The sequence below is a fragment of the Giraffa tippelskirchi genome, chromosome 3 (assembly GCF_054371585.1).
Source record: "Giraffa tippelskirchi isolate mGirTip1 chromosome 3, T2T-mGirTip1v1.2.pri, whole genome shotgun sequence".
In the NCBI taxonomy this organism is placed as follows: domain Eukaryota; kingdom Metazoa; phylum Chordata; class Mammalia; order Artiodactyla; family Giraffidae; genus Giraffa; species Giraffa tippelskirchi.
The window spans coordinates 56412637-56436508 of NC_137277.1; the positions used below are offsets into that span (position 1 = coordinate 56412637).

Genomic DNA, 23872 nt, shown 5'->3' on the forward strand with positions numbered 1-23872 from the left:
TACAAGCAAATCTCTAGGGCCAGCTCACACAAGATGGGTGGGGGTGGAATATGCTGAATGTGATCCCGACTGTGCCTGGGGAGCTGTGGTGTAGGTTCTCCTAGAGCCCTGGGACATTCAAGGAGTGCAGGGTCTAACCCCTCCTGGAGAATAAACACGCTTAAATTGCTGAGTCCTTCTTCCTAGTTATCTTGGTGAGTTAATCCCAGCTCAGAACTGCCAACTGAACTCTTCCCTGGCCAAGCTTCTCTACTTTGAAAATCCCCTGCAGGCTGCCTCACTCAGTGATGTCAGGAGGCGTGTGTGCCCATCAATCCTCCCCTCTCATGAGATGTGAGTGCTCTGACTTTGCATCAGGAAACATCTGGTTGACTTGCTAGTCCTCCGGCAGGTTGCTAGATGTTTCATTTTGAAAGTGGTAAGTAAACCTTCACTACTATTACTTACTTCTGTGCTTTGACTGAATCTAGTTATTTTACTTCCCCAAATTTTAAAGGAAATTCTCTCTGTGTTTTGACTAGTTTTCATCCAAATTCAGCTTTATGACAGGATTTGACTCCACAATTATGTAGACTGGGAAGTCCCCCAAAGATTGTGGAAATCCTTGCTGCACAGGCTTTCTCTAGTTGTGGTGAGTGGGTCTACACTTCACTGCAGTTCATGTGGGCCTCTTAGTGGAATATAATCAGATGGGAAGACATGGAGCTTTAGTGATTATTCAACCCTACCAACATGTTATAAACCAAAATGAGACAGAGAAAACAGCCTCCTTGCACACCCTCTCCAGGGAGCTGGCACCTTGGTTGCACAGTCACATTTCCTAGCTTGTGATGGAAAACAAATGTTGTTTACAAGAACTTGAAGTAGCTGAAAGCAAACAGGATCTCCTATTTGGATGCTTTCAGCAATCCAGCAATTATTCAACACCAGCCTGAAATTAGGCTCCTAAGAAAGACTTTATTCACTGTCCCTGGGAAAATGAAACTCCGTGTTCATTGGTAAGCAGAAACCATGACCACTTAGAAACAGATCTGGCCCCTCCTAAGCTTTTGACATAGAAGAAAAGTTACTGTGTATCCTTCACTGAGCTCTAAGTACCATTTTTGGCCTGCTTGGATTTCACTGGCTTCTTCTCAGTTTATGAACCATTAGAGAGGAATCAAGTAAAATAGGTAGGACAAAATGGGTTTGTTAACTGCTCCCCACCCCCACCAACCTCTATATCTGTCCCTGAGGGAATCAGATTTTCTTAACTTCCAGCATCCTGGCCTGCAAATGAAAAACTCTTCATTTCTTGAAATGTTTTGCCTCTCTCCTCCCCCTTTTACACCAATGATAACTTCGAATATGTTAATTTCTAGATAGTCATTATACGTCCCCCAAAGGTGTTCAAACAGAATGCAGAATCATTTTTTAAATTTTTAATCAATAAAACTAAGCAAAAAATAATAAAACACACAAAAAATCTATTTGTTAAAAATTCTAAAAATTCATTGTTCTGAGAGCTCACTCTTTAGTTAAGAAACAAGTGGAACATGAGATAAAGTGTAAATTTTTTATCCATCTTTCTGCCATAAGGTCAGGTTGAGATTCTAGGGCTTTAGGGTGTTGTTCTACTTTTGATTCATTCATTCACTCAGCAGAGCGTTGAAAATTGTGTGTGTTCTATATATTGAGTGTATAGCTGGGAACAAGGTAAAGTTCCCTGCTCTATTACAGTCTTTATACTTACAGATGTGTTAGGATGAAACATTCTAATGAGTGAAATGTTCAGAGTGTGCTTGGCATTTTGAAAGTGGTAAGTAAACCTTCACTACTATTACTTACTTCTGTGCTTTGACTGAATCTAGTTATTTTACTTCCCCAAATTTTAAAGGAAATTCTCTCTGTGTTTTGACTAGTTTTCATCCAAATTCAGCTTTATGACAGGATTTGACTCCACAATTATGTAGACTGGGAAGTCCCCCAAAGATTGTGGAAATCCTTGCTGCACAGGCTTTCTCTAGTTGTGGTGAGTGGGTCTACACTTCACTGCAGTTCATGTGGGCCTCTTATTGCTGTGGCTTATCTTGCTATGGGTTTCCTTGATGGTTCAGTGGGTAAAGAACCCGCCTGCAACGCAGGAGACACAGAAGATCCGAGTTCAATCCCTGGGTCTGGAAGATCCCCTGGAGGAGGAAACGGCAACCCACTCCAGGATTCTTGCTGGTAAAATGCCATAGATAGAGGAGCTTGGTGGGCTACAGTCCCAAGTGTCTCAGGGAGACACTCAGCACACGTGGTTTTGTTGCAGAGCATGAGTTCCTGAGCACACAGGCTGCAATAGCTGTGGTGCACATGCCCAGTTGCACAGAGGCATGGGGAATCTTCTGGAACAGGGATAAAACCCATGTCCCCTGCATTTTCAGACAGATTCTTAAACACTGGACCCCCAGGGAAGTCCAGCCTGTTATCTTTCCTGCTACAGATTCTGTGATAGAGATAACATGAACTTATATGACTTCTAGCAAACACAGATAGAATAAAAGTATGTAATGCTGAAAAATCTAAAAATACACTCATTTTAATTAAACTCACTAAACTAAAACTAGCTTTTTTATTTGACAAGTGAACACAAAGCTTGATAGTGAATCTTGCTTTTCTTTTAGTGATAGAGCACAATGCCACACACCATGACTTACACTGTCATACTCCTTTATGTGTGTTTTTCAGAATGATCCTCCGTTGAAAGGGGAACCTTAGGGATGCAGAAAACGTTGGGGTTGTTTTTGACCCAACCCTCAAAAGACCTTACAGCAATGACTTCACTGCCTTAGATTATGTAGGCTATCAGAGATGGTGGCCAAGCTGCTTCTCAAAAATGAGAACATTCTATTTCACATTTTTAGTCTGAAGGTGTTGACTGAAACAAGTTGCACAGCATGAGAGTTGTGAGTTAAGTTTTCTTTGGGGCAAAATGAGGACTATAGCCCTGGAGGAAGCTGCTCAAATCACTCTGAGGAACTGCTCTGAAGAGGTTGTGGAAGGGGAGGTCAGTATGTATGTGATTCTACTGAAAGAGGATATGTGCATTCAAGCTCACATGCTGGCAGAAGGCTCCTGTCAGTCACAAAAATGTTGCCATTAGTCATGAGGAGCAGATGTGTCTGTTAAAGACTTCAGTGATTTTCTAGATAGGAGAAGACAAAAGAAATTGGTCTGATGAAATCTTCTCCTGAAAATATCTGGATATCAGAAGGCCTGTTTAGCCAGAATTTCTCAGTAAAAAAGAGTGCCTTATTTCTGATCTCCACCCTGAACTCCTTTCAGGGAGTGTCGAAGGTCACCAGCTGCAGTGGCTAGTGATACACTTGTAGTGACAGATTGCAAGTGCCAAGTTTTAGTTGGCAGCGCTCTCTCATGGTCATAAATTGGACCATAGCCTGGGAGGCATTTCATGATTATTTTGTGTCAGAGTGCTAGGATTGCTTGATCCTAGGTCAGGCCAAGATTTCATTCATAGGCCTCTCAGTGTGCTATTGCCGGACTAGGCCCTATCAACCACTGCCAAGTCTCAGGACACCTGTCTTACTCGTGCTTTATGGTCCAGAAAATGATTTCCTCTTGTTGCTTCTTCCCATATTTAAAGTTACACTATTACTACTATTGTTCTAATATAGAACTACATGTCTCGTCAACTGCTTCAAGCCGTCTAATCATTAGTTTATCAGAGTATGAAATAGGCAGAATATAAGTAATAGAGTTAGTAGTATTTTTAAGGTTATTAAGTAAGAACTTCCATTAGGTGCCACCCAGTATATCCGCGGGTCATCTGACTTAATATATTCAGTACCAATCCTTATCTTTGAAGGAAATGAAATCTTGGCATTGTTCATAAAGCACCCAGTCATCCTTCATACTATTAAGCTGGTCACACTTACTATTGTTTAACTGTTCCCAGCATAAGGGGGAGGATCTTTTATATTTATGACAATGATCAGAGCAGCTATGATTGATTAGCTAAATGAGAGAATCTCATCCAGTTATATCAATGTCAAAGAACTATAGCTTCTTCCTTCTAGAATAATTTCCTAAGGGTCATCCATTTAGAGCCTTGAGTGGAGAAATCCACTCAAATTAATCTAAAAGTAGTAGAAATGAGTAATTGGCCATAAACTCAACAATTCAACTAACTTTATCTGTACATAAGATCATGAAATGCATTCATTTCATAAGCTGCTAAGCTGCTACTGCTGCTAAGTTGCTTCAGTCGTGTCCGACTCTGTGCGACCCCATAGACGGCAGCCCACCAGGCTCCGCCGTCCCTGGGATTCTCCAGGCAAGAATACTGGAGTGGGTTGCCATTTTCTTCTCCAGTGCATGAAAGGGAAAAGTGAAAGTGAAGTCGCTCAGTCGTGTCCGACTCTTAGCAACCCCATGGACTGTAGCCTACCAGGCTCCTCCGTCCATGGGATTTTCCAGGCAAGAGTACTGGAGTGGGGTGCCATTGCATTTCATAAGCAAGTATGAGCAATTATCAAAGTAATCAGTCTTCATGGCTGCTTCAGCATCTTAGATCATCTGTCTACTTCTTCCTACCATCTTGTCTGGTAGTTTGCCCTCTGTGTGAGCATTGTTTTAAGATGATTTTGAGATCAGTAGCCTGTGTATAGTCCAGTACATTGTAAGGTCCCTCTCTAAGTGAAAGCAGTAATCAAAGCATCAATTTCCTTCAGAATAAATATGCATGAGCTAGTGAAGAGTACCTGATAAGAATCCTTCCATCTAGGTTGGAGATAGTCCTTTAAATCATGCCTTTTCCAGTATGAATAATTCCCTGGTTGCAGGTCATGGGGCACCTAATCTTCACCCAAAGACATATTAATGAATGACACTTCAGAAACAAACTGGAGTGTCCTTTTAATAATTCAGCTAAAAGTTACAACAATGTAACAGCAGAGCTATCTGGGAAGTGACTCTTAGTAAATAAAGGTTTCAATTAACACAACTTGAATTTACTCTCCACATAAACATAATCCTTTTCTCCCTAAAATTACCCTCGTTTCTACCAAAACAAGACTAATTTGTTTGCAAAATAACTCTGGTTTCAATAAACTTGGCCTGATGATTTATACATGTGTAATCATACAGGCCTTTAGAAACTGGCTTTGGTAAAACGTTTTATACGGAAATTCAGATTGAATTTTTAAAAGGCCTAGTAAGGCCAGGAAGTCATGCCAAAGCCTTGTCACAGATTTCATCTGTATTAACTACAGATTTGAGTCAATTTCTCCCTTTTCAAGGGACCAAAATACTTTGAGATTGCTGGACCTGTTAGGAGATTGCTTTCCTAATTTACTTGATTTTCAAAATTTCTGGAAACCTAAGAGTTTCCAGTCTCTGGAGGGATCAAGGACAGAGAAAAAATAAATATTTCAATTCTGTTTAAAAGGTATAATTCACCAAGTTGCTGTGACTCATAATTAGTTTGAGGAGGAGAGTCTTTTCCAGATAAGAGTCTTTTATCTGGAAAAGAAAGATTGAAAGTTAGTAATACTTTAAATAGAAACCATATATTTATAGCCATATTCACTATTTCACACAGTGCTATGTAAATAACCCTTTTTCTTACCAGTTTTATGAAGCCATCAGATTTTCCATTAGAACTGCTTAATTTCTTACCCAGTTCAGTAGGTATGTCCTCATAGTTATCAAAATCCTGTACTTGTCAAAAAGTCTTTTCTAAGAATATTCTTGAAGAGGAAATATTTTTGCAAAGGCATCAGAATAAAATAATAACTGTCCATGAATGACTAAAGACTTAAGGCATGGTTAAAGACCTGCTCACTACACAATTGACAAAGGAATTTAGTTACAGCTGTGACATACAACATTTTAAGATAATGACTTAAATTATGACTGATAACATTTTACCAGGACTTATCAGATTCTTAGAAATATCATATAATTTCTAGATTAATAACATTTATTCATACAATGTAACCTAAGAAGATTTTTTACTTATTTGACAATATGTCCCATGTAATGTAACATACCAAATTAACTTAATTAGCTTGTATCTCTCTTTGGGATGTTTCAATGCTCCTTTGAAGCAACCAAGATTTGGCTAGAGGTCAAAGAACTATGTTAGAATTTGATCTGGGAAATTTTTCATCAAAAATATGAAAAAGCTTCAAACTACTTGGTCAAACAGGATCATAGGTCACTGTGAATCAGTGTTTATCCACTTAACCAAAATGACAGCTGACGATCTCAAAGGCAAAATAAGGAAGTTATAACAGATTCCCAGTTAAAGGTAGGAGATCATATACATACATAGTATTTTAAATACTATGTAAATACATAGTATTTTAAATACTATGTAAATACATAGTATTTTAAGAAAAAATCTGCTTTTGTACCAACTTACTTTTAAAATTTACACAATTAAATTTATTCTAAGCCAATCATTCCCATGCACAAAACTCTGTTCTCAGGGTTGTTTTCCACAAATCTTCCATAAATTTCTGTATCCACATTAATTTGTCTTTTATTTTTATTTTCTCCATCCAGACAACCAGCTCTAAGACAAAATTACTTTCTTTTTTATAACATAATGCAGTTCCACTCCTATCCTTTTTTTACTGAAAACACACATCCTACTTTGCCATCGTATACTGAAATGTTTCCCTTATTACTTCTAGTAACTTTAATTTCATATCGAAATTCAATCCTCAACTCTTAAAACCCTAATTATTAGTGAAAACTAAGAAGTAAGCAATTATGAACTTTTACATTAGCATTCTGTAGATTGGCAAACATAAAACCAATAATATTTTCTAAAAATATGTGCCTTTTTATAGAAAATATTTCAGTGTGGTACCAAACATATTTTTTAATCATCTAAATACCTTTAATTTCTTTGTAAAAGGAAGCTAGTGTTCAGTGATTAATGTTTTGGTATCTTGTTTTATTTGGAAATGACTTATTTAATAAACTTTCATCATTTAACTTAATTGATCACAACTCTTAATTTCAAGTGCCTAAAATATGGAGAGATTGTTTATTAATTTTTCTATTTAACTGTAATTGATTTACAATGCTGTGCTAGTTCAGGTATACAGCTAATTGATTTATATTCTTCCATAGTAGCTTGTAGAAAGATATTGAGTATAGTTTCTTCTACCATACAGTAAGTCCTTGTTGGTTTGAGAGATTATTTCTAACTAGGTATTTCTAAAATGTAATTATTCCTAAGGAGTTTACCCCAAAGCTCTTATTTATATTTAATTTACTTAAAAAGATGTCATCATATGAAAAGCACTTTTTCTTTTCTTTATAAGCAATGCAATTATATTAAGGAAGTTAGTTTTATTATTTCTCAATAACAGTTAAGTTCAAACATTGAGAAAGAGTTTAACATTTTACATGAAGCAACCACAGGCAATAATTTTTTAAATTTGTTTATTTTTAATTGAAGGATAATTGCTTTATAGTATTGTGTTGGTTTCTACCAAACATCAACATGAATCAGCCATATGTTTACCCATGTCCCCTCCCACCTGAACATCCCTCCAGTGCTTATTGCAGCTTTATTTACAATAGCTAAGATAGAGTCTAAGGTAAATACATAGTTCATTAACATAAGAAAAACATTTCCATAAGAAAAACACACTGGTTAGCTCAAGGTTTGAGAAAAATTAAGTTCAGGTGAAACCAGGTGTTGTCATGGCAACACAGAATTTTAAAAGAAACCTCCTTTAAATTTTGTATAGAGAAGGAGAAAAAAACATCTGACACTTGCAGTCTATTTCCTCCACTTGGGGGCCCCTAGCCTTCCTGCCTGTTATACTCTCACATGGAAGCAACCTAGATGTTCATCGACAGGGGAATGGATAAAGAAACTATGGTACATACATACAATGGAATATTATTCAGTTATAAAAAGGAATACATTTGAGTCAGTCCTAATGAGGTGGATGAACCTAGAGACTATTACACAGAGTGAAGTCAGAAAGAAAACAATGTATACTAACACGTATATATGGCATATAGAAAGATGGTACTGATGAGTCTATTTGCAGAGCAGCAATAGAGACACATAGAGAAAAGATTTATGGACATAGCTGTGGGAGAGGAAGGAGAGTGTGGGATGTATAAAGAGAGTAACATGTCAACATATATTACCACGTGTAAAGCCAATGGGACTTTGCTGTATGACTCAGGGAACTCAAACCAGGGCTCAGTAACAACCTAGAGGGGTGGGATGGGGAGGAAGGTGGGAGGGCTGTTCAAGTGTTAGACTTTTAAGATTTTTTTAAACTCCTTATTTTAAAAACAGCCTTTTTTTCTCTCCTTCTGATAACAATTCCCTTGCTTCCTAAAGAAGATTATGTAGAATATTTACATCTCAAAGGCATAAAGAAAGAAGGGAAGTTGAACCAAGGACCTTTGTTTCTTAAGTCCAGAACTTTTAAAATATCTGCAAGACTTCGGAGAACAAAAAAGTACATTTGGAGATTCGTGGAAAGGATAAGAGGGCTTAGAATTATTTCTAGATCTTCATTTCTGTTCTTATAAAGGCTTGATTTATAAGACAAGTAATGAAGTCGTGAAGTTGCTCAGTAGTGTCTGACTCTTTGCGATCCCGTGGACATAGCCTACCAGGCTCCTCCATCCATGAAATTTTCCAGGCAAGAGTACTGGAGTGCTGCTGCTGCTGCTAAGTCGCTTCAGTCGTGTCCGACTCTGTGCGACCCCACGACGGCAGCCTGCCAGGCTCCTCTGTCCACAGGATTCTCTAGGCAAGAACACTGGAGTGGGTTGCCATTTCCTTCTCCATAGTACTGGAGTGGGTTGCTATTTAATCCTCGGAGGCAATATGAATGATATGGAGGTTGCCCTACCCATACAACTATATTATCCTCAATTCCCTTCTTTACATCAAGAAAAAGATCTTCAACTAAAGTGAAAATCAACCATAATTGACAAAGACACATGTTCCCCAATGTTCATTGCAGCACTATTTACAAAAACTAGGACATAGAAACAACCTAGATGTCCATCAACTAATGAATGGATAAAGAAGGTGTGGTGCATATATACAATGGACTATTACTCAGCCATAAAAAGGAGCACATTTGAGCCAATTCTAAAGAGGTGGATGAACCTAGAGCCTATTATACAGAGTGAAGTAAGTCGGAAAGTGAAAGTGAAAGTCACTCAGTTGTGTCCAACTCTTTGCGACCCGTGGGCTATACAGTCCATGGCATTCTCCAGGCCAGAATACTGGAGTGGGTAGCCTTTCCCCTCTTCCAGGGATCTTTCCAAACCAGGTCTCCCCCATTGTAGGCAGATTCTTTACCAGCTGAGCCACAAGGGAAGCCTGTAAGTCAAAAAGAGAAAAGCAAACATAGTATATTAATGGATATATATAGAATCCAGAAAGATGGTACTAATGAAACTATTTGAAGGGCAGGAATGGATATGCAGACATAGATAACAGACTTGTGAACACAGAGGGGAAGGAGAGGGTGGGATGAATTGAAAGAGTAGCACGGAAATATATACATTACCATATTTAAAATAGACATCCAGTGGGAATTTGCTGTATGACAGATGGAACTTAAACCCAGTACTCTGTGACAACAGAGAGATGGAAAGGGTGACAACCTAGAGAGATGGAAGGGGTGGGAGGTGGGAGGGATTTCCAAGAGGGAGGGAACATATGTATGCCTGTGGTTGATTCATATTAATTTATGGCTAAAAGAAACACACTATTGTAAAGCAATTATCCTCCAATTAAAAATAAATGTAAAAATGCAATAGTCAAGGATAAATGCAAAAATTTTTTTTAAAAAAAGGCTATTCATTGAGAACTACTTAAAGGATATAATTTGAAGGGATAATAACAAATTTCTACTCGAGAATAAAGAATAATTAAAATATTGCTTTTTTAAAAAGTGCTATATTCTAGATTTAGAACTGTGTGTCTGAGGAGTGTTATAGTAAGCTTTTCCACAAAGGCTTCAGAATTTTTCTTTGCCTCTGGCTCAATAGTTTCACTTTAGTTTAGAGGAGAAGGCCTTAAGAAAAAGTTTCCAACAAGCTCTGAATGTCAACTTCCAATTTGGCCAATTTCCTAACATAGAATTAAAAGGAAAATTCCTCTGAATATCTTATAGTTTTCTGCTGGACAAACAGTACATGCTCTTGGGTCATAAATACTGAACAAGCCCAAAAGGCAAGAGGTGTCCCAAAGGGTGCAAAATACATTACCCACCCCCACCCCCCAAGCTCCAGAGCTATACCAAAGATAGCAAAAAGAAAGAAAGAAAGGCTCAGGTAATTCCCTTGAAAGCTGACAACAGTGGTAGGACACAGGCTGTGCCTGGAGTGCAGCCCACATTTCCTCTCAGCTAAACTTTTTGGATCTTTAAAGTGGTTGCTGCCAAGCCAAGTTATCAGGACAGAAGTCAGACAAACAGGAATGCAATGGCTGTGCTTGAGAAAGGAGGAATCTACAACCATCAGGTACTCAAAAGCAAATTTACATTCAAAGATCTAATTCTTAAGAATGTTTACTGCCTACCAGTCTGAATTTAGAAAGGAAGGGAGAAAGTGAAATTTTACCCCCTCTGTTAGCCATGCCCTACTGATGGAGATAGCGATGAGAGAACTGACTTTGGTAAGAATTCTTACCTTTGCTGGCTTCTGGTTGTTTTCCTAGGATCCTTTTTGCAGGCTCTGGAGTGAGTAGGGTGTTCCAGCAAATCCCATTCTGGTCATCGAAACTTTTAAAGGAGAAGAAAATCATATTCCCCCTACCTTTATAATGAGTTATTGGCTGAGATCCCCATTTTACTCTAGTGCTGTGCTGTGCTTAGTTGCTCAGTCGTGTCTGACTCTGCAACCCCATGGACTGCAGCCCACAGGCTCCTCTGTCCATGGGGATTCTCCAGGCAAGAATATTGGAGTGGGTTGCCATTCTCTCCTCCAGGGGATCTTCCCAACCCAGGGATCGAACCTGCAGTCCCACATTGCAGGAGGATTCTTTACCATCTGAGCCACCAGGGAAGCCTAAGAACACTGGAGTGGGTAGCCTATTCCTTCTCCAGGGGAACTTCCTGACCCAGGAGTTGAATCAGGGTCTCCTGTATTGTAGGAGGATTCTTTACCAGTTGAGCTACCCAGGAAGCTCTTTTATCCTAGATCACATCATAAATGATAAGATTATCAAGGTTACAATTTCTCCACTGTGGCCACTGTGATTCAAGATTATCTTTGGTAAGGTTAGCCTGCTGGTCCAGCCCTAAAACAAAATTTTATTCACCTGAGGTCCCGCACTGGGCTCAGTCCAACTTAAGTAAGATCCAAACTGACTCTAGACTCATTTAAGTTTCTAATCTTGAGGAAGTTCAATCCCAGACTCAGTCCAATTTCTAGTGAAGTGAAAGTCACTCAGTCGTGTCTGACTCTTTGCAACCCCATGGACTATATAGTCCATGGAATTCTCCAGGCCAGAATACTGGAGTGGGTAGCTGTTTCCTTCTCCAGCGGATCTTCCCAACCCAAGAATCAAACCAGGCCTCCTGCATTACAGATGAATTCCTTGTCAACTGAGCTATCAGGGAAGCCTGTCTAATTTTTAAGTCAGACCCAATCTGGTTTTAGCCAGTTTCTGGACACAGTCATGAAGAAGATGTGCTCAAATAAAGTCTGATACCTCAAGGAAAAGCTGCAGAGCTAGAATCTGACAGGGACTTACCACCTCCAGAAATCCCTGACAAGAAAGCAGAGTTCAGGGGCTCAGTAGGTACCCAAGTCTTTCTAGGGGTCTTCAGGGGGTCTTCTTTGGTATTCTCTTTTTATACTAGAATGTTTCAAAGATAAACTAAGACATATTAAAAATTTTAAGAGCTTCTTTAAGTAAAAATCGAGGGTGGGATGATTTGAGAGAATAGCAGTCAGTGAAACATGTATATTGTCATATATAAAATAGATGACCTTTTCAAGTTCGATGCAATAAGCAGGGCACTCAAAGCTAGTGCTCTGGGACAACCCAGAGGGATGGGATGGGGAGGGAGGTGGGAGAGGTTTCAGGATGGGGGGACACATGTACACCCATGGCTGATTCATGTCGCTGTATAGCAAAAACCATCACAATATTGTAAAGTAATTAGCCTCCAATTAAAATAAATAAATTAATTTAAAATAAAAAATAATAAAGTCAAGGGGGGAAAATAAAAGAACCAATGAGATTAAGCATGCAATATGTTTAGTTCCTAGCACATAATCATTGCACAATAAATGGTAACCATTATTGTTTAAAAAAAAGTCAACTCTATTGGACAGCATCCCTCCTAGGAGATAGTAATGAGCTCCAAGGGATGAATAAATGAGAGACTTCTGTAAGCAGAAGAGAGCAGAAACAAAGAGGTTGTATTAGGAAAAGAGCAGGTTGGTTATTACAAGGTTACTTTCATTTGGGGGAGGGCAGGGGTCTATCCATGTATGAAGTCATCTCTTGTGTTGTTGGAAGAGAGGGTTTCCTCTGACCAGTGTATTCTTTTGACAAAACTCTTTGGCCTTTGCCCTGCTTCATTTTGCCCTCCAAGGCCAAACCTGCCTGCTATTCCAGGTGTCTCTTGACTTCCTACTTTTGTATTCTAATCCCCTATGATGAAAAAGGCATCTTTTTTTTAATTTGGTGTTAGTTCTAGAAGGCCTTGGAGGTCTTCATAGCATGTTCAAGTATAGCTGCTTTGGCATTAGTGATTGGGGCATAGACTTGAATTATTGTGATGTTAAATGATTTGCCTTGGAAACGAACAAAGATCGTTCTGTCATTTTTGAGACTGCACCCAAGTACTGCATTTCAGATTCTTTTGTTGTCTATGAGAGCTGCTTCATTTCTTCTAAGGAATTCTTGACCACATTAATAGATATAATGGTCATCTGAATTAAATTCACCCATTGCCGTTCTTTCTAGTTCACTGATTCCGGAAATGTTAATGTTCATTCTTGCCATCTCCAGCTTGACTACGAGCAATTTATCTTGATTCCTAGACTTGATATTCCAGGTTCCTATGCAGTATTGTTCTTTACAGCATCAGACATAACTTTCATCAACAGACACATCCACACTGAGCATCAGTTCTGCTGTGGTCCAGCTCTCTTTCTGGAGCTATTTCTCTACTCTTCCACAGCAGCACACTGGATACCTACCAACCTGGGGGGCTCTTCTTCCAGTGTCATATCTTTTTGCCTTTTCATACTGTTCATGAGGTCCTCAAGGCAGTAGTATTTGAGTGGTTTGCCATTCCCTTCTCCAGTGGACCATGTTAAAGGAAATCAATCCTGAATATTTATTGGAAGGATTGATGCTGAAGTCCAATACTTTGGCCACCTGATGCAAAGAGCAAAGTGGATAGAAAAGACGCTGGTGCTGGGAAAGATTGAGGGCAGGAGAGGGAGGCTCCAGAGGATGAGATGGTTGGATGGCATCACTGACTCAATGGACATGAGTTTGACCAAAGTCTGGGAGATAATGAAGGATGAGGAAGCCTGGCATGCTGCAGTCTGTGGGGCCACAGAGAGCCAGAAACAACTTAGTGACTGAACAACAAGAGGTCTACCAGGCAGATTAACTTGCGCTGATCAAGAATTCTCTATGGATCACATTGAGATTCTATTTCTGAGAGAGCCAAATCTGAAATTAGTCCAGGTTTGGGATGGGGGGCTTTGCATAAGGCTCCATTTGGGGCCTGTAATTTTTTTTTTTTTTTTTCAAATTGGTTCACCACAGAATCCCAAAATATCATGTTTTCGTTCTGTATGGTGATGATCACAGTCATTATTGTAAACTGTGTGCATGTTCCATGTTCTCTGTAGTCTGCTAATTACCTAACATAAGAATTAATTAAACTTTATGAACTTCACTGCCTAGCACTTAACCTGACACATCAGCTAGAGAACTTGCAGACTCACTCACATAACATGCTGCCTAGTTGTTGTTCCATTATTTTATCTGATGAAATGGAACATACATTATATGTATCCAAGTAGACACACATAACCACATACAAATATATTAGCAATACAAACAGTTTTTCTGTAATCCTCCCATTTTGTTGGTTCTAAACTCTGAGAACCTAAACAGATAAAGTGTATCTATATTCTCAAGAAAAAAATATATATTCTTCCCTGTAGTTGGAGAGTTGTATACAAAATTAAACTTTGGTGAAGGTAGACCCGCTTACATGTTGCATGACTTCCTTTTTTTCACCACCACTTCCGGCTCCTCCACTGACTGCTCTGACAGCTTGCATGATGCAGCCACCGTGGAAGGCATGCTGACAGCAGCATGGGCCAGAAGAGTCAGGGCGATGGGCATGGATATTCCTTTTTTCTCCAATAAAGTTTCAGAGCCTGATGCTCTACCTTAGAAATTAGGTTTGGATGTGGACTACTGAGAGTGCTGTCTCACAGTAGGAAGGATACAGAGTGGCAGGGCTTAGAGCATCTTGGAGAGCACCTTCATGACAGTGCTGGAGGGATGCTGGAGATGGTGGAGAACCATGGGGGGAAGTGAGCTGGTGTCAGGAATGACTATGTTTTATTGGGTCACTGCTCAGCCTAAAATTCTTCAAGCTTCACTCGCATTCTGTGTAGAAAGTCCAAAATCCTTGCCATAGCTCTCAGGATCTCCTGTAGCCTCACTGCCTCCTTCTTCAGCCACATGTGAGTGACGTCTTCCTCCCCTCCCATTGTTCAGATCCTTTGGAAGTTCCTGCGACATGACTAGCTCTCTTGCCTGGGGATTTAATGAAAATGGTTCCTTCCATGTGGAAGAATCTTCTTTTTCAACCTTCATCCAGCCAACTCCAACATGTTCTCTGTAACCCCTCAGATTTGGTTAGTGCCCCAGGTTTAGACTCTAACCCACTTTGTTTGCCCTTTCTCACAATTCATCACCCTTCAACAGCTTCTCCACTGTGTCTTCCTCACTGAATCATAAGCTCCTTGAAAGTGGACCCCAAGCCCCTACTCATCCAAGGAGCTACCATGCTGTCCCCTGGCCAGATGGATGCCAGACCATTGAGAAATACCTGTGAAGTGAATACAGATCTCAAAGCATTTAAAGATAATTCTCTGAGCTGACTGGGTGGTGCCACCAGGAACATGAGAACTGAATGGGCTCTTCCTGCTTTCTCTCTTTCAAATCCAGGTGAGACAAAGGAGTTTTAAAGAGCAGGCCCTCGAGGTGGAGATCCTGGGTGAGGAATCTCAGCCAGGAGCCAGGCCAGGACCCTCACTGTGACATAGGAACATTTTCATGAAGTGATCATCTGCTGGAATTCCTCGGTTCCAAGGTCATCATTAACTTTAAACTGTTATGCAGTATGAATAATTAGACTGTGGAAAAAATTTAGCACTGATAGTAGTTGCTACTTTAGTCATCAAAATCCTGAAATCCTGACTAATCTCAGCTGGACTGTCTAGACAGTAAGATTTTTGTAACATTGAAGTATAACCTGTAGCCATATTAGCAAAGTCACCCCATTATAAGCAAAGGACCTTAGCACTTTCGAGGAAGGATCCTAGAGATCCTGAGGGATCAAGAACCCCTAAAATGATGATGTGGGAAAAATTGCCTTGAATTAGATTATTAAATATTAAAATAGTATTTCATGTAATCAAATATAACCTCTGTATCTAGATAGGTTTTGCCTTCTGGGTGTGTGTGGTCAATCTTCTCGAGATCATTAAAGTCCCTCATCAGGTACCATTTGAGTGCCTAGGATATACTCACTTAGAGGTCAGTAATCTAAGAGAAAGAAGGGTTTCTACCCACAAAGACGTTATTATCTACTTAGAGGGACAGATAAAATAGGTGAAACAAAGAGTTAGAGGAATGACAATATAATTATAACATTAAATTCCAAATGACACATTCAGCCCCTGCAGGGAGTCACATTCTAAAAATCCAGCTCAAACTCCAAAGCTCCAGTTTCATGTTATTTTGGTCCTCTGGCATTTACTGTTTGGTCATGGGTTCTATGCTTCCCACTATTTGGTACTATCTTCTCCGATTTAGTAAACTTGAATGCTAAAAGGTTTTAACTCTACTAATTATAGCAAACAGTGATTTTTTTAAGCTGCCTTACCTAGAAACTTGGTGAAGAATCTGCCTGCAATGCATGAAAACTTCCTGATATCTGCGATGCATGAAATCTTCCTGCATCGGGAAGACCCCTTGGAGTAGGGAATGGCTACCCACTCTAGTATTTTTGCCTTGAGAGTTCCATGGACAGAGGAGCCTGGCAGGCTACGGTCCATGGGGTCACTTTCACATACACTTTCACTTTCACGTGTAGGAACTCAGATTCTTAGTGTTCTGGGTCTTCTGCATTGTAGGCAGGTTATTTACCATCTGAGCCACAAAACAAGCCCTATATTACCAATAGTGCTATTTCAATGATACATTTATGAAGTATTCACTTCTGGGACAGGGATTGATATATGCTTTAGAGGGAATCATGGGATGGCTCAGGATCTACTAAAAGAATTTTTTGTTTTGACTCGGTGTGAACTCGGGAAGATGCAGGTCTTCCATTTTCTATTAGCAATGATCCTGCCACCAAACATGGCCCAATATCTAAGAAACCTTAAAGAAGAACAGAGCTGATTCCTAATATCTGTCAAGCACCTGTATTAACCACTACCTGGGGAAGGAAATGGCAACCCACTCCAGTATTCTTGCCTGGAGAATCCCAGGGACGAAGGAGCCTGGTGGGCTGCCGTCTATGGGGTCGCACAGAGTCGGACATGACTAAAGCGACTTAGCAGCAACAGCAGAAGCCACTCTACATCTGACCTTGCATGTAAGTGAGCCTAAAATTCTTTTTAATGTTCAAGTCCGTGAGTTAGGTTGGATTTCACTTGGAAACCAAAGAGACCTAAGAGTCTCATTCATAGGGAATAAGGCAGAAGAGAGACTGTAGACTGGACAAGTATAAGTCACTGTGTATTTATTTGATATTCAACACACCTCCTTTTCCAGAGAGAAAAGACACAGTCTGAGTTATCCCATTTTAATAAACCCCCTGCTTCTGGCATTACATCCTGAATTTGTATGTCCAGTAATCAAGATTTGGTACCATCACACAAAGTGATTAAATTTTTTCCTTGAGATTATAAGGCTGTGCCTTTGTCCACAGAATATCTTTCCTTCTGAAATTCAAGAGAAAAGTAGGAAAAGGGAAGTCTTCTGTTGGTGGGAGAGGCAGGTAACTTAGAATTTCTGAGAAAAAAGGTGTAGAGTCAACCACACGACTAATTCATATTTCCCTGGCTGTGAACACTTATTCTTTCAACATGTCCAAATGTTATGGAAGGAAATTATACATAAAGAAAATTAATCTCAATGCTGTGTGCAGAGCAAGTTGGCTTATGCTAACCACCAGAGTTATCTTGATGCCTCATTGTCCAGTAAAACACAGAACTAGAGAGGTACAGGCAGCCTTTCCCAGTGGCATATGGGAACGAGAAAAACCCAGGCATGGATGATGAGAAAAAAACTGTCTCACACTATACACATAGTCAGGTCTGTGACATCTTTCAAATGGCTTGAAGTCAAAACAGCTCGTGATCTTCCCAAGTAGGAATGGGGAGAGGTTTAGTGGATTATCATCTCAAATCAACAAAGCATAAGGCCAACAGACATGCATCTTCGAGTTGCGGCACACTGAGAGTCAATCTGAAGGCAACGCAACTTCAACAGGAAATCACCCTCCTGAGTTGCAATGACTCAGGTGGGGGAAGGAGCCAGCTCAGTGGGATCAGTCACCCTGAGGTGGTGACTCCACTCACAACACCCTAGAATGGCATAATGAAATGACTGTGTTTCCTAAGGACTCCCTTTTTTTAAAAAAATAAGCAATCAAAGGTTTCCCTAACATCACCCACATTCAACAGTGGAAGAAGGCAGTGGGTCCCAGGCGGGGAGAGTAGGAAAGGAAGTGGATCTCAGGCAAACAGACTTGAGGACAAGGTGATGGAGAGCATGTGGGCCTCTGAGGATGGAAAAGAAAAAGGCAGGCTGAGTGTCAGTGGTTGCGGCACTTGCAGGCATCATTCTATGGACATCACTCCGCCGACACAAGGCTCACAAATCTCTCTCTTCGGCTCTGTGGTACTTCAGACAGGCATTCTCCAAGTCTCTCAGGAAGCCAGGAATTTCACTCTGCAAAGGAAAGGAAACTGTCACTTCTGTGTCCTCACAATGTTCACTCTTGATTCTTCAGGAAGTGGCGAAGCTAATGGAGATGGCTTTTGGAATAATAAATGTGACAATAGGGCCCTCGAGCAGATTTCCACAGAATGTGGCCACAGGTGATGACACAAGTTAAGACACAGGGCACTGGTAAGGCAAGGTGGCGACTGTTGCAAGACCGTGTGCATTTTAGCTGTTGCTAATAAAAAGCAAAGATATTTCTGAGATATCATATTTTGAAAGAAAAAGAAAGATAGGAGATGGGATTTGCCTGGGCTGTGGGACTCTTCCAAAAAAATGAGAGAAAGGACTTGCTTTACAGAATTAGAAAATGGTAAGGATGGGGGGGGGGGATGAAGCAGGATATGTGATCCTTCAGTTAGCATCGAGCATTCAAGAATTTCCCCAAATGTTGTCTTACTTAATCCTTCCCTATAGAGTGGGGATATCCATCTCTATTTTTTGGAGGGGAGAAACTGATGGCTTGCCTAGATTACACAATCAGAAACAAGGTCAGGATTCAAAATATCTCGTGCTTGATTCAAAGCCTATGTGCTTTTTCATTCCCCCAGGGAACTGGTGATCCCTCCAGTCAGTAAGTAGGACCTTACAAAGAAGACTGAACAGCAGGCATAATTCCAGGTCCTAGGCAGTCGCTAGTGATCTGGGTCAACTGAAGCTCCCGCTCAACAGAAAAAGAAAACAAGAACAAAACTGGAAGTTTTCTCAGGTTTGGACATGTCTCACTGCCTCCCAAGTCAACTTGGCCTAACTCCTGCATAAGCAAATACAAGGGCCCGCAGGCACCATTGTTCCTACAAGGAGCAAGCTATTGTCTGGAGGTTCCAGAGAGTGATCCTAATGAGATTTTGGTGGGCAAGCAGGAAGGGCTGGCATTCCAGGTAAAGATTTTGTGTCTTTTGTCCTGGCTGCTGTCCTGGACGTTGGCAACTCCAGTCCTAACCAGAGTCAGTCAAACAAGCTGCATGAGGCCTGAGAGAGCGCATCTTTCCAGACCGACCACACGCTAAGTTATCATTTGCCAAACACACCTCCCCTGCTGCCTCCTGGGATCTTACCTTGGTGAAATTGTTAAGGATCCAAAAGGGAATTTGGCCACCTGGGTTATTGAAGTAATACATGAAAACTAGAGAGGGAAAGAAAGCACAATTTACAAGAAGGAAAACAAGAGCCAAATCCCTGGAAATACCCAGGCTTATATTCAGTCCAGAAATTAAGGAGAGAAGTAACACTGAATTCAAGTGAACTCTTGCCTCTGCCTTGTCTTATGAGAGACTTACATATATACATTTAGGAAAACAGCTCAGGCACATTCTGCTGCTTTTTATTAAAGGCATGACTAGTGCTATTAATTGATACTTATTATCTATATCTAAATGAGATATATCTCCCATTTAATTATTTCTCTCATTAACTACCTCAATTATAAAAAGTTGATAAAATTGAACGCCAGTTTATAAATGATAAAATGAAGACTCAGAAGAGTAAAGTGACATGTAAAGGTGGCAGATTTAACACAAATCAGAATTAAGTTCAGATTTCATTGCTGCCTCCAGGTCACACCTATTCCAGTCCAGCAGATGGCTGCATTGACCCCTCCCATTCTCTTTCCTGAGGCTGGAACTCAAGGCAGACAGGTTCTGAGTCCCTGGTTTTTGGCTGAGGAGGAGCTGCCTCCCCAGAGGTGGTCCCACCAGCCCTCCTACCCACCCCTGTCCAGCTTGTACATGTACAGGACCTTCCTGAAGTGAGTTTATAAACCTTCTGGTTCCCTTGGATGTTCTGATTTCATCTGGACAATGGAGTCAGTAAAAAATGGACTGATCAGATTTAACCATCCATCTTGCATTATAGCTAAGCTTCTGGGGTGAATTGAGTCTCATTTGATTCTTTTGCACCCATGCTCAGTCTCTGACCTCAGGGAAAAAAGCATCCTGCCTTTTATAGGCCCGCAATCAGTGTGGCCTTCACATGGGTGGCCCAGGCAGGTGCACCAATATATGCCTTGTATTTACCTTCGCTCCTCCAAGAGTCATAGCTCTGGATTGCCAGGCTCTGCTTGTACTGCTTCACCCGGATCATGCCCGACTTCTCTGAAAACCATGGTACAGAGATGCTCTGGGCCAGGATCACATGGACCTTCTGCCCTTCAAAGTTCAGCTCTCGCCGCTGCCTCACATAGACACACTACACCAGCAGTCAAGGCACAACATCAAGTCCAGCATCTCAGACGAGCCAGAAGCACAGGGACATGATTCTGCTCCTCCACTTGGTGTTTGCTCCCTTATACTATTACTTCACTTCCTGTCCTTCTGCCTACCTGCCCTGCAAAACTATGGCTCCTCCCACCTGGTGTTCTCATTTGAGAGCACGCATTGAGGGCATCAGAGAGAGGCTGGAGCAGAATCTCACTCACTAAACAATGGTGTCATTGCTCTCTGTTCCCCACCTTGGCCCTGATCTCTGATTTCTATGCACAGAGGATGGTCAGGCAAGGTTGCTTACACCTGGCAATTGTAAGAAGACACATGAATAACCAAATATTAGTAGGCAGATGTCCTCACTGAGTCCGGTTCATGATGAATCACAAAAGTCATTTCATCTCAATGAACACTCACAGACCAACCACTATGTCTATGGCACTATTATAGGCAAGATAATTCTATTTTAAGAAATGGCTTAATGTCACCACTTATTGAGCCCTTCCCATATGCATACATCCTATGCTTTACATTGAACACCAGTTCTGATCCTGAGAAAATCCCTTTGAGTTTGGAATAAGTACCCTCATCTTACAGATGACAAAATTGAGGCTCAGAGAAGTAAAGAAACTTGCCAAAGATCCTATAGACCAGCTGAAGGGATGGAACCTGAATTTGAAAACAGATCAGGCTCTGAAACCTGAAAAGACTTTCATAGCTTCAGGTGACTCAGCTCTTTAATGTGTTCCTTAGACTTTCTAGTGACAGAATTTTGGGTTTCACAGGATAAGGAGTGAAAGCCTAAAATAATCCAAATAATCACTCTAAGTGCAACACAATTACACTTACTATAAAAGCCGAAACCACATCCCAAGGGCAACTCAGAGTCTCTATAGCAACCTCTGTGGTCTGCCCCTCCCCCAGGCACCCTGCAGGATATTTTATTGCCCCCACTCTATACTTACTGATGCATAAATTTCTTAAATGTTTTAGGGAAGGAATGATGTTGTTTGGCTCTGAATTTCCTCCCTCCCAAGTCCTTTATTTTTTCCACAGCAAATATTCTCCCACAAGTTGCTCAGCTCATGTGACAGACTTCACCTGACACTCAGTTGAGGAAAACTTAGCTTAACGCATTGATTACAATTTGACAGAAGTTTTTGCAGGGTTGGAAAGTCTGGTGTGTGACCTAGCCTATGACTGGAGAACCACCAGTCACTGAAGCCCAGAGAAGTGAAGGGCCTTTTCCAAGGTCACACAGCAAACCAGGAAGTGAGCACACACTCAGCCTGGGATCCTTCCCTCCAAAGCTAATGTTCTTTTCCTCTACGCTGTTCTCTGTTCTCAAAACCTGAACAGCCCTGTAGATACAAAGACTGAGTACTCATTATGGGATTGTGTGGCATTGGAAAGACAACACAACAGAACTGCAAGGAGCCCCAAGTGTCTGCTCCTGAGAACGCCCCCCAGCAGGGTCCCTGTGAGGTCAGAGAGGTGGCTTTGCGCTGGTCCAGATCACCTTCTCTGGACACAGCTGGACCTGGGTCCATGCATGCGTCTGCCGCCCGTAACGGTGAGACCCTGGTGAGAACCTGAGCAGAGTTCTGAACTTCCCTCTGCCTCAGTTTTCTTCCCTGTCTGATGGGGATGATGGCTCCTAGCCTGCACAGTTTTGGCAGGATGAGAGAAAACCAAGTAAAATCTAAGAGATTAAGTAACCACAATTGGCTGAAATACATACCACCTGTATACAAACTACCTAGCAGTCTGTGGGGATTGTGCCAAGAAATAATCCCTTATGGAGTCTGTAATGTGGCCGAGCCAGGGTACACCAATCACACAAGAACAATACCCACACACACTCCCACGCCCCCTCTCTTTCTAGAGAACAATTATTCAGGAGTATATAGGCTTACAGAATGTTACAGCTAGAAAAGATTCCAGCAGTCATCTAACAGTGGTTTTCAAGCATTTTTGTTTGTTTTGTAATTCCACAGATGCTTTGTTAAAAGAATCCTCTACGGAAATTCAATGTGTAAAAACTCAGCTTCTATGACTGAAGAGAGTTGAAATCTCCCCTGTCCCCACCCCTATTTCACCCAATCCACCCACACAGCAAATGTCCATCCAACCCTCCCAGCCTGGTCCTAAGGGGGCTTCATAGAACCCTAGAGTGTCAGCTAAAACTCCCCACATCCATTCAACTGCTTCATGTCATAATTGAGGAGAATGAGGGGGAAAAATACGCACACAGTGTCCAGAGCCAATAATCTGGAAGGTGGGAAGGCGGAGAGAGCTGGAAATGTGGGGCTGGTATTGCAGCCCCGAGTCAGCTGCTAACCACCTGCCTGTGCGCCTCTGTCGCCTGACTTCTCTGGCTCCCTGCTTCCTCCTCTACAGACTGAGGGAGTGTATTGAATACTCTTTAAGAAAAGTTTTTTCAGGTCTTCAATTCTGACGCCAAAAGATTTCCTAGAAAAGTTCTCAAGAAAGTATGAGCTTCCTTCCCACAATTACTGATGTTACACGTAGTCAGGCCCAGAAATCACACCCTGAGGTCTCTGAAAGCCACACAAGAAGCAACAGCTTTAGCAGATGCTTGCACAAGAGTAAAAGACGGTGTTGTCCACAACTCCTGGCCATGCCACCATTGGGTGATAGCCAAGAGGCATAGAAACACTAAGAAAGCTGATCAATGTTACACCAGGATGGGCTTCCCTGGTAGCTCAGATGATAAAGAATCTGCCTGCAATTGGAGTCCAACCCCTAGAACCGGAAGATCCCCTGGAAAAAGAGAATGGCTACTTACTCCAGTATTCTTGCTTGGAGAATTCCACAGACAGAAGAGAATGGCAGGCTACAGTTCATGGGGTGGCAAAGAGTTGGACATGACTGAGGGACTAAAATTTCACTTTTGGAAAGGATACATCTCTGTTGGACATGGGAAAAGGGTACTTCATTTGCCAATAGACCGCTTCTTCTCCATCGACTTTTATTTCACAGAGTTCTAAAAAAAAAAAAACCCCAAAACAATCAAATGACGTTATTGCATCTGGAAGTCTCTTTGGCTTCAATTAACAAAAAGTGTTGATATTCCAAAATTGTAGAGGATGATAAACCACTAACTCAGAAGGCATTGACTTCCAGGAAAAGTCATTATCACTGAGAGCTTGTTGCCCAGGAGCAGTGTTTAGTAGACTTAAAAACACATTAAAAATAAATGAATCCAACAAAATCCGTTCATTGGAAGCTACAAACCTTCTGAGGTAGAATGTGATAATAGGCTTCCAAATGTGGAAATTAGGCTTCCAAAAAAATAAAATTTCAAGTTATTAAATCATGGTAACCATTGGATAGCACTGCAATACTGATAGTTTTGCTGTTGTGACCTTAC

General features: G+C 41.0%; 1 protein-coding gene and 1 long non-coding RNA gene across 3 annotated transcripts in view; one reads left to right on the forward strand and one right to left on the reverse strand.

Annotated features, from left to right (window-relative positions):
- The first annotated feature begins 271 nt into the window (after positions 1-271).
- Positions 272-23872, forward strand: part of LOC145542583 (uncharacterized) — a 36532-nt gene continuing 12931 nt past the window's right edge. Inside the window, exons 1-3 of the long non-coding RNA XR_014079953.1 lie at positions 272-418; positions 1735-1798; positions 15209-15353. This is a non-coding gene — a long non-coding RNA (uncharacterized LOC145542583). The remainder of the gene's footprint in view (positions 419-1734; positions 1799-15208; positions 15354-23872) is intronic.
- Positions 16998-23872, reverse strand: part of LOC145542579 (phosphatidylcholine transfer protein-like) — a 130739-nt gene continuing 123864 nt past the window's right edge. For both annotated transcript variants that reach the window (XM_081581648.1, XM_081581647.1), the window contains exons 4-7: positions 23406-23485; positions 20293-20464; positions 19336-19403; positions 16998-18226 (exon numbers count right to left, since the gene is read on the reverse strand). In XM_081581648.1, the coding sequence (XP_081437774.1) occupies positions 18149-18226; positions 19336-19403; positions 20293-20464; positions 23406-23485 (398 nt within the window). In that variant the 3' untranslated portion in view covers positions 16998-18148. The remainder of the gene's footprint in view (positions 18227-19335; positions 19404-20292; positions 20465-23405; positions 23486-23872) is intronic.